This window comes from Trachymyrmex septentrionalis, unplaced genomic scaffold (genome assembly GCF_001594115.1).
Source record: "Trachymyrmex septentrionalis isolate Tsep2-gDNA-1 unplaced genomic scaffold, Tsep1.0 scaffold127, whole genome shotgun sequence".
NCBI classification, from domain to species: Eukaryota; Metazoa; Arthropoda; class Insecta; order Hymenoptera; family Formicidae; genus Trachymyrmex; species Trachymyrmex septentrionalis.
Window position 1 is genome coordinate 78,877 of NW_017304406.1, and position 11,464 is coordinate 90,340.

Here is an 11,464-nt window from a genome sequence, read left to right on the forward strand (position 1 = left end):
TTATTTAATAAACGTATATAGTTATTCTATAACTTTTACGGGACAAATTTACGATTGAAGATTTATCATACTCATTATCATTGTGCTTGTATAAAATTTGGGCGCTTGTATGATATTATGCCATATAATACCATCGGTAAAGTACTTTATGTAACGAAGCGCAAAGAACGCGTGATAAGCACTGTATGTATACGTACAAGTGTATGATTAGAGACTAAAAGGGACACGACGTTGTTGCGGGTGTCTAGAAGGGTGAGAGAACCATCGTCGGCTTGGTAGACGAACTTTTCGTGGGTTATCCAAGTCGGTGGTAACCTGTGCGGTGTCAGGTCATCACGAAGGCACTCGTCTAACGTAAGACGCCTGCCACTCCAATACAAGAGCTCGTCAACGTACCTGTAAACAAATTAAAGGAAAAGCAAATATAGAAAGCAGTACACAAGCTTTTTCAAGCATTCATAATAATTCGTAATAAACGAATCGAAACTATTATATTTTGCTCAAGTGTGTATCTCTTTTACTTTTAGCCAAGGCAGAAGTTTTGTCTTTGTTAGTTAAAAGTGATATACATGCAGAAAAAATATATTAAATTTTAATAAGTATTTGTTTGAATAGAGTATTAATTAAATATTTACTAAATGTAAACATACATTTATTTGATATAAGGGTCAAGAGTTAATTTGATTTAAGTATCGTTTTTATTAAGTAAATATTTATTTACTGTAAGTTTAGTTAGAGAGTGCTATTTAAATAAATATTCATTAAAATTTAGTAAATTTTTTTCAGTGCACGTTAATATTTTATGTTATCTGCGAAAAAAAGTTCAATCGTCTTTCTCTCTGGTATCTGATGGAATATTGTGAGGATTAGATTACTAAAAGTTAAAATAAGGAGAAAACACACGCACGCACACACACACACACACACACACACATAAAAACAGCAAGTAATGCGAACTCACCCGAGGAGATAAATTGCTGTGACAATGCCAGCGATAACGAAACCGATGACTAGTAGTGAGAAAATTATACTCCGCCAATTGTGGCCGCCGTCCGCGTACGTTAAATCCTGTGGAAGAAGACAATCTCTTACGTAATTATCGATCGATCTATGAGATCGGTCGGCAAGCTATAGTGCATAAGCGGATTGGTACAAGAGAGCATGCAGATCTCAAATCTCGAATATAGAGAGAAAGGTTTGTTGAGAGGATAATTAGGAAAATTTAATAATAATGAGAAATTGATTAACATCACTTCAAAAATTTTACATCTAGACAATAAGAACAATAAGAATTTTATTGGACCGTACATGTGAAAATATTCAGTCGGTGATTCTACAAATGATATAAAATACAACATGTGAAAATAAAAGCCCATAGTAGTCAAAGCTGGATCCTTAATGCTTAAATAATTCGATGTGAATATTTGTATCTAGAGTATCTACACATCTAGAGCACTTTCACTGTGTACATCACGAAGTCACAAATATAACGGATACATATATACATAAGAAATATTACAGGTACATATGGATGTATCACAATCATTATAAGTGTCTTAAAAATATATTGTAGAAATTACATATACTGTTTAAAAATTTCTGGGACGGAACTTTAGGAAATTATAGATCTCAATAAAAGAAACATTTCTTCTATTTAAGAACTTATATATTCTTCGGCGCGTTTTTAAGAAGCTATGCGTTCTGGTTCGAATTATGAAATATGCAACCGATCGCGCGTGACATCTGACAATAGTCTATGTTTTTGTTTTCTTTGTTGTGTCTTGTTGTGTCAAAAACAAAATCAAAGGACGTGAACTAGTAGTGCGAGCGGAGTAGCTGCTTAAAAATATGTTGAAACACAGATTTCTTAACAAAAGTTGATTCTTTTGTTGAGATTCATCCTCTGAAGTTTGTCTCTGAAATACTCTGTATATACATGTACATATATATACATATATATGTGTATGTATTATGTATACAAAGAATAAATTATCATTATTCTGTGTGTTTTTACTCGGAATAAAATCATGTGTGACTTTAATATATTAAGAAAAACCTATCGCCACATATTCTCGCGGAATTTTAATTTTATATTCGTCATTTATTAAAATGACACAATTTCGCCGCTTTTGGGAAATAAAATTTGAAAAAAAAAAAGAAATAACAGTAAATTAATTAACATAAATATTATATTCTTTTATCAAAATGAAATGATACTTTTATTATTAAAATAAATTGAACTTGATGTACAACAATAGTTTATTTATATCGAAATTAATTTGAAATGCGCAAGAAATGTAATATCTGGCGTGCATTTATTTTATAATAAATTAAATATTTCGTGGCGACGACATGTCCGTCGCGCGTGATATTTGATTCTTGACATTCGTTTTTCAAGCGACAGCTTGCCGTTGCATATAAACAAGGCCATTGTTTTGTCATTCGCATATTGTCGCATTGTCCCTCAGAATGCACGATCATTTCCTTATTACAATTAGCAATTATCAAGCGATTAATTATCTTTCGTAATTAACAATTTGTAATTGTATCGAGGCGACAGCTATTTATCGAAATATTCCGTGAATCATTTGTTTGAAGTAGAGGAATCGAAGCGATCGAGAATGGAAATTATAAATTATTGTTTTGCTTGCGATATTTACGGGCAAACAATTATTTAACGACACTATCATTTATATCTCATTGCCCTTTGAATTTTTCATTCATCTAAATATAATTTAGCCGTTGTTTTCAAATGGAAAGTACGAAATAATATACGAGCTGCTATATCGTATTACTCAAGTAACTGAAAGCCGAGAAAGCCAAGGTATTTTTGGATGATGCACCGAAAAAGAGAGAAAAATAAAATAATTTCTCGAGATTGCTGGCGTAAGCCCGCATATAGTTCTTTTTCAATATAATTTCTTTTGAGAAAATCATTCGTTCAAGATCAGACTTTCTTTACTGCTAAACTCGTTCGATCTTATCGGATTCTTCCCCTGTAATGAGAATATGTGCGACGTTCTGTCGCGAACTGTTGGGTCCTTTCCAATTGCTTAACACACCTTAACATAAACGTGTACAGAAATGCATAAAGTATAGCACTATGTACGACAATTGAAATAAATATGTAAGCTACGTATAGTTCTGGATATAGATTAAATGTATAGCTTTTTTCGTCTGTATTGAAAAAGAGCAAAAATGCTGGCCACTCAATCTTTACTATATATAATTTATATTATATATTATAGATATCATTATTATAATTATCTTTATTATATATTATTTATAATTGCCGCGATTAGTAATATATATATATATATAGTTGTCTCTAGAAAACACAAAACTTGTATAGCCAACTAGTAGCCCTCGAGCCGAATACGAATACGTAGTGCTGTGTCAACGATTAGATAATTGGAACATAACTTGTGTCGCCACGTGCACGAAAGTGTCTAGTGATTTTACAATTGAAAAGCATCCATTATTTCTCTTGCGCAATCGTTAACCAGTTAAAGAATTAACGCGCCCGTTGTTCATCCGGTTGAGATATTCCTTGTGAAAATACCAAGTCGCCCATTTGCTAGAACGAAAATTTCATTCTCGTAGATCGTAAAAGCGTTTTTGGGGTCGCGACGTTCGATCGCGCTGCCGTCAAGAATACCGCGGTTTTCGGTCGCTCTCGCATACGTCTCGAATACGTCGCCGGCTGCGTTATGCATATTGCATACGGGTTATGTCCGGCGTCTGTATAGTTGTTCTCCTGACCACCGACACCGTACCGAATAATACGTGCAGGTCATGCAATACGGATGAGTCGCACCGGATTTCGCACAAGGCGTCGTCGGCTATATGCGCGGGTCGTTATGTACCTGTTAGAACAGCCTCGCACGTGTTTCTGCACGCGAATTTGCTCTCACTTTAGGAAACCGCGAGAGAAACGATTTATCTTCAATTCTGCATTCGGTGATCAGTGAAATGTTGTCTCTGAAGAGGAACGAGAAGAGATTCGTCGACAAACACCGTGATTCACCGACTAATTAAATTACATGTTAGAAGTTAATTTTCCTAATCAATTCTTGCTGCAAACAATCACTTGATTTAAAAAAAAAATTGCCGTGCCTATGGATCGCGTGATATATTTTTTCTTTTCAGTTATATTTACGTTTGTAAAATGTATGATGCAATGAGACGGTTACAGTTATGACACAAGCGCCATAACTGCACCTTATTGCTCGCAATAACCGATAGCTTTGCGTTTCGAAAATAAACGTAAGGTAGTTGTGAGTAGCGTCTCTCTTGTTCTCTCTTTCTTTCACTTGACTGCGCGCCATTAACGATAGAAGAAATTCCGGCCTAGGATCTAGTTTAGAACGATTTATCCCCTCGAAATAATCTTCATTTTATCCCGGATATCGCCGATAATGATGCTGCTCCGAACTAGACGAACGATCGACCGCCGCGCCGATTGGCCAACGTTATGCCGCGCGGTAATCGCTTTTGGACGACCCGACCTGTTTATCCGGATAAATAATCGCCGATGTCTCGTTCAAACGATTCGCCATTTCCTTCCCCGACACCCGACTCGCTTCTTCCTTCTCTCCTGCCGATCGATTTGCCACCGCTTTGAATTCAAAACGCATCGCGTCGCGTGTACGTGTGCGGCACGAGATATATAGAGTGACCATAAATTTGCCCCGCGAAACGCGACAGCATCGGACTTCGCGAGCTGATATCTACATTGCCAAGTGTTGCACGATGCAGACATTATTTCGCGAAGATTCACGCTGCTTTATACGGCAATAACGCGAACTGTAGAGATAGAACATTCAATTTTTATCACCGGTGAGTTTCATACTTCAACTACTATTCCGCGGTGCGAAATCAGAACACTATAAATTGCACGCTGTACTTATAAATGTATTAACATTTTTTCGATTTTGTATGCGGCAAAAATATGCAATATATTTGCTACATGCAAAATTATTGCGTGCTCACGTGTAATATAATAATTGTATTCCAAGCGTGGGAGAAAGTTGAGATAGTTTTGAACGATATTAGTGCAGTGCTGGTTTCTGATTTCTTTTTTTCTTGCTGAGCATTTGCTTAGTCATCTTTGTCCTCTTCCATTTATGAAAAAATTTTATGGGAAACGACTTCTACATCGAATTAAATAATATACGATCGCGTATAATATAATGAATATTTATTGGCTTTGTTTATTCATTCTTCTCTCAGTCGATAATATTTGATAGATTGAAAAATTTTGCGATAAAAAAATTTTTAATTAAAATGAGATATTTACAAAATTGTTTTCTAAATGTCTACAAAACGGATTAAGATTTAATGAAGAAAGAACTTTGATATCAGTCAAATTTCGCTCGATATATCAAAATTTAATAGTCTTTATCTTTCTCTCTTCTGCATATTTATCTTTTTTTTTAATTTAATATATTAATTTTATATGGACGTAGTTAAAGAAAATTAATCTTTTTAAATGCGAATGTTTAATTAAAAGACCTGTTTGCTGCGGACAGTCGGCATCGTTTATGTCACGCGTTACTTTAACGGAAAAGTAGAAAGCAGTCGAGACGAGATATACCGCTTTTAAATATTCTACCATTCTGTCGCGTAAATACGCGCCTTCACATGACTCCTGTATAATGCCACTCTTGTATAATGCTAGGAATAAAGATATGTATGTATATTTGAATAAAATCTTTATTGTGTCAATTAAGTTTCAACAGAGAAAAGCTTTTAGTTATATACTGAGGGAACTTCAATATTTTCTCCAACTGTTTTAAGGTTTATTTTTTCCGCTTTAATCGCTCGTGTCTGTTTCATTGAGCCAGCTGGCAAGTGGCCAAACATAACGAGATAGTCGGTTCATTAAAATTTTTTGCAAAAGTTATCTGAACGAATATCTATCTTCACGTATATATTATTCTCGTTAAAATATAGTTTTCCGTAAAAGCATCAAACGAATTAAATTTGATCGGAACGTTAGAGAAATAAAAGACCGCTTGTTAAAGATAATAATACAATTACATTATATGCGCTATAATGTTGATTAATTCATGCTTCATCATTACTGCGATGAGTTCGTTCAACAAATATTCGAGACAGTTTGTCGAGACGAAATATGCCTGTGCTTATGCACATCGAGCGAACCGCGAATACAATAGAGATTAATTCAAAGGAAATATCTATCGTGATCGCACGGTAATCCAACATGACGGTTTTCAGGTATTCCATGGCGTGTAGTGAACTGCAATGGCATGATAGATAAGGTCCTCACTCACTGTACGGATACATCGACACATCGCATTCATTGCTGCAAATGTCTGCGGTCACGATGCATACGCTCAGTTTATTTTCGTTAGTTTATGAAGGACGAAGAACTGACAAGAAGATGCAGAGTTTACTCGGTTTTGTTAAATTTTAACGATAGATTTTCGATCGCAATGTTCTTTCTTGAGGCTGTGTCCGTAAAATAGAATATAGGGTAAACATATAAAAATATATTTGTAAAAATATCTATAAAGAACATATAAAGCATGATATAAAAATATATAAAAGAACTAATAGTAAATAAATTAAACACGACATTATTTCAATGTATATTATTTTCCATCGAGCAAGAATTGCTTTTTTCCCTGGCAATAGACTACCAATGGCAGTAAAATTTATCGCCAATGATAAAACGGTTGCAAGTTTCTCCCAATATTTGCTGCGCGGTATCCCTATAATGAATTGCGCCGTACTAACAATAAGGCGTTTCTGAAAATTTAATATGCCATGGTGCGGTTTTCTCGTTTCGAATTCGCTGCTTTGTCAGAGAGATAACTAAGTACACAGTCATGGAACGCGATCGTTATTATAATAATGCCAGGCTCCAATAATGCCACACGATACCATCGTCGGCTATCTTTTCGCGATTCGCGTTTCCAATCCGTACATGCGAATACGCCGTTGTGCAATTTCATATAAAGTAGCGTTGCACTATGTCGAACGAACCTGCGTTGAGCCACGATTGAGAGAATTCTTCTCGTGTTACCATGAAGATCGTTGTTAATAATTAATCAATAAATTACTGCAGAATTTGATCGTTGAAAATCTCACGACAGCCGATTGGTGCGCAACAATGCAGTCGTTACAGAACGTGATCGTAGAAGCGAGAAAATTGGGCCACGGCACATCGTGAGAATCCGAGTCACCTGTCGGTACCAGATATCCCACGATCACTTTTACACAGCAAAAGTGCTCCACATTTACGCATGTTTAAGTCTAACTGTTCCGAGGTTATTTGCGACGATTTGTTTCTGAAGTTATTCTATTCGAGACGCCTGTCTTTTAAATCTGAGACTATTGGAGAGACTATCTGAGGGACTATCGTTTTATCCCCGTAAAACGATTGTTTTACGGAGATTCCAACGATACGACACGGCTGGGACAAGCGCAGTCATAACGTTCGAGTTAACTGCTCGTCGAATCGCTCCCTAGACCGTCGATCGGAATTTGAATTGTAAAAGTGATAAGGCTGTGATTGCTTATCTTCCGAGAGACTGGCGGAAGTCATGGCTGCTGCTTCCTCCGTCGTTCGTAAAGATAAAAATCCGTTTGTTTCGTCACGAACAACCGTCGGCACTGCGCACCATCGTCATGTATTTCGAGCTCAATGGTGCGGCACAAGTCACCGTTTCACCCGACACCAATAAAATTAATTCACCCGTTCAAGAGACACAGATGCGCCAGCCTGACTGCTGAGCGCGTTTCAGCCAAGTATTTCAGCCTATCCGCCGCCCACCTTTCGACTCTCCCTCTCTGTGCTCTTCCTCTATGTTGCGTCTCGTCTACATCACGTTATTGCGACACGTATACATCCGTATATACATTGAAAATGGTGAACACGCGCGCGTATGCACACACGTCATTACGCCGCGTGTCAAAATATCGCGCAGCCGATCGTCGACGACGGGGGTTACTCACGATCGATACACACGCCCCGCGAAAACGATCGAGCGATAACGGTGGCGGACGATACCGATCGCAACGTCCCCGTGAACATAATTCCGTAGATCGATCTCTCTGGTTTATGCGTTCTTCACTGTCGACAGTCAGCCCGTTCTCCGGAACTGTCGGCGTCCAACTAACCACGCCACGCTATGTGAACGTGATTTTCTTCGAGAGCGAAGGAACGCCTCTATCTCTCCCGGCATTTCGCTCTTTTTGCCGTACTCGGGCAGGAAGTTCAAAGGGGTGACACGTGTGCATGACACACGTACACGAGAGAGAGAGAGAGAGAGAGAGAGAGAGAGAGAGAGAGAGAGAGAGAGAGAGGCCGCTTCACGTACGATCTCCTCTCGGGGTCACGGGATCAGTCGTGCAAAAGGGCCGATAATCGAGCCGTAAGCAAGCCGCGCCGATAACGCCGACTGCTTTTAACACGACAAAATTTCCCCTGCCGGCAAAGCTCTCTTTTTACCGTGCGCGATTTCGTGCACGAAACGAGATGGGAAGATCCGAAAATTGTCGGACGATGAGCATTAATTCCTAAGCGTGTGTGTCTGGTTGGAAATAATTCTGCGAGAGTTTCGACGTGATCGCAAATGAGGACGAGGAGGCGGTTTTAGGATGCAGCCGCGCTCCGAGAAACGGGGACCGCAACGTCGGAAGTCAAACGCAAACCTGAGGATTTCTACGTGTTGGTTGCGATGCAACAACAAGTCCGGGAAATGGCGTGTGTTGAACTTACGGAACTGCAGTTTCAACGCAGTGGTTCCTCCTTAGGAGGAATGTAATGATTTTCCACACCGTGCGTCCATTCAAATTAAAGGGACGCCAAGCGTACGCTGGTTGTTAAGTCATTATTTTCTCGTTTTTCTTCTCCGCCAGAGAATTTATCACTGTTTTTTCGAAAGGAATACGTTGATGGAGATTTACGTAACGTCACGTTAAGGTGGATCCAAGATCAGGCTAGCAAGGATGAACGATCACGAACAAACGTTTATGCATGGACGAACGTAGCAAGCGCTTTTTCCCTTGAAAAAAGAAACATATTCGTCAATGTAAAAGATCTCGCTAACTAATTGTGTGGAAAATCAGATCCCGTGAAATAAGTTAGATTTCACACGAAGAGCAGACTTTCAAAATCTATTATTAAAAAAATTTAATATTATTATTTAAAGATGACATAGTGTTCAGTATTGAAAGATTCATATTATATAAGGCGTTATAAGCTACTCTGGGATGTTCACAAAGCATTTTTTTTCATCATCAATTTATGTGTTGAAGAAACCTAGACATTCAAAGTGCATTATGTCCTTTATGGCGTCATGCGATGACTTGTATCTATCGAATAGTGTATAGTAGACATATATATGGATTATTATAGGGCTTTATAATGAGGAATCTATTCATAATTTTGGATTTTAAAATCCCGGCGGTCTAAAGATTAACTAGATATCTTCTAATTGCTTTTTCTGTAAAGCACATATTTTTTTTATTGCTCCTCTTTTCTTATTTTCTAATATTGGGTGGGCAAGAAAGTGATTGCGTTTTTTTTAGTTCAAAGTTGTATATATAATATCTTCGTCAATAATGAATGAAATTTAAATTTAAGAAAAGGGTTTTAAAGCTTGAAATCTCTACTTTTAAAAGCTTATCACATTTTTTAAGTTTATATGAGTTTGGTAATTTTTACATACCAAAAACTACGAGCTGAAAAAGACGAAAAATTTTCTTCTCACTTTGTGGATTTGTAACGTGTCCAAAATGAATTTGAGAAAATTTTCGATTACTTATCATGAAAGCTTGATATTTTCCCTACAAAATTGTTTTTTTTTAAATATTCCTACGATTTTTGGTTACTGAGTTATCGCGGATTAAATAAAAGAATTATTTTGACTTTAATTGCTCATAACTCCATTAAAAATTGTCGTATCGTATATTAAAAAAAAGATTTTTAAAGCTAAAACTTTATTCTATCAAGATATATTTATATTGGTTGGTAAGAAAGTAATTGCGGTTTTTACTGATAGATGTCTTTTAAAAAAACGCAATTGCTTTCTTGCCAACCCAATAGTTATAAATTTTGGACAAAACGCATTGTGAAAGACTGCTCCTCACATATAATGTAGTTTATAATGTGAAATTTAGTCCCAGTGAATGAGTTACACGGAAAGAACGACTTCGTTGACGTGTTTAAAAATTTCGCTACATACAGATCTGAAAATAATTTTGTTGGCCATCAAAATTATTATGGAAGAAACTCAAGAAAGTGAGAGAACAATACTGCAAAAAATGCTTACATTTAAGCAATCATTTTTTTAGCGTTCTACATAATTATTTTGATAATCCGACAGAGTTATATTTTCCGATCTATACCCAGATAAATTTTTCGACCAAGATATTTCGACAAAACTGTTCTTTTCGTACGGTCTTCACATATAATGTAGCTTATAATGCGATGAACAAAAGGTGTCGTAGATACAAAGCTCAATGGATAGTTTTTGAGTTGCAATATACTAAAGGTACTGTCAGCACAAGTTTTGACACAAGTTTGAACTTCGGTACATACGTAGGATAGTAAAAACTATCCATTCGACCATTATTAACCTTTATGTCCATAACATGTTTTTGTTCGTCACATTATAAGCTACATTACATAATTTATATACATATGTAGATATGTGAAAACTAAATTATTTCACCGGGATTCATTTTTCTACGTAATTAGTGCGAGGCTCTTTGAGCTCGTTCTTGTCATGATCAAGGTTCATTTGTTCGTGTTTATTCGTATTATTTGCTTGATCCGATTCCATTTATGGAAGCCCGTATATGACACCCTACGTATCACTGAGAAGTGATGAATATTGCCATCGATCGTAAAGTGTTTCGGTCGTCGTCAAATAAAGTCAGCGCGTGCTCCGAGTTTCGAATGACATTTAACTCTCTTTTGTTGGAAATTTACCGAGAGTCTCTGTATAATTCCGAGGACACCAATGTCGCGCGTGGACGCGTGGCGGTCGCCGGAACGGCAACGAGTAAAACATTGTTGGTTTTGCGGCAGTGGCTTTGCTAAACGTGTACAGGTTTGTCGAGGCGTACTGTATGGGGCGTTTGTGGGACGCGTGGGCGTGTATGTATACTCGCATATGCATATATCGAAGAGGGGCGAGACGCTGCCGCGGCACAACGCGCCTCGGTTTCCTGTTGTCTTCCAGACACCAACCTTCTGTGCCATCCTTCGGTCTCGCCGCGTTATCAGGTAGTCCGATAATCGAGTTACTCTAGCTAGGTTTGTGTGCGCTACCGGCTAACAGAAGTTAGTTCCCGTCGTCGTGCGGAATCCCTTCGTCACGCTGCCGCGTGCTCCTTGTTCCCTGCCCCTTGGTCCTCTCTTCCCATTCTCTCTGCCCGCCAACGCGACGGGTGATAAATTTGTTTACGCTCGTAGATATCGACTGGA

General features: G+C 37.6%; 1 protein-coding gene across 5 annotated transcripts in view; it reads right to left on the reverse strand.

Annotated features, from left to right (window-relative positions):
• LOC108756434 (inactive dipeptidyl peptidase 10) overlaps positions 1 to 11,464 on the reverse strand; it is an 81,544-nt gene that overhangs the window by 10,362 nt on the left and 59,718 nt on the right. For 4 of the 5 annotated variants that reach the window (XM_018500243.1, XM_018500239.1, XM_018500240.1 and 1 more), the window contains exons 3-4: positions 962 to 1,068; positions 198 to 396 (exon numbers count right to left, since the gene is read on the reverse strand). In XM_018500243.1, the coding sequence (XP_018355745.1) occupies positions 198 to 396; positions 962 to 1,068 (306 nt within the window). Of the gene's footprint in view, positions 1 to 197; positions 397 to 961; positions 1,071 to 7,548; positions 7,761 to 11,464 lie in introns of those variants that run through there. The other variant, XM_018500244.1, reaches the window with a different exon arrangement.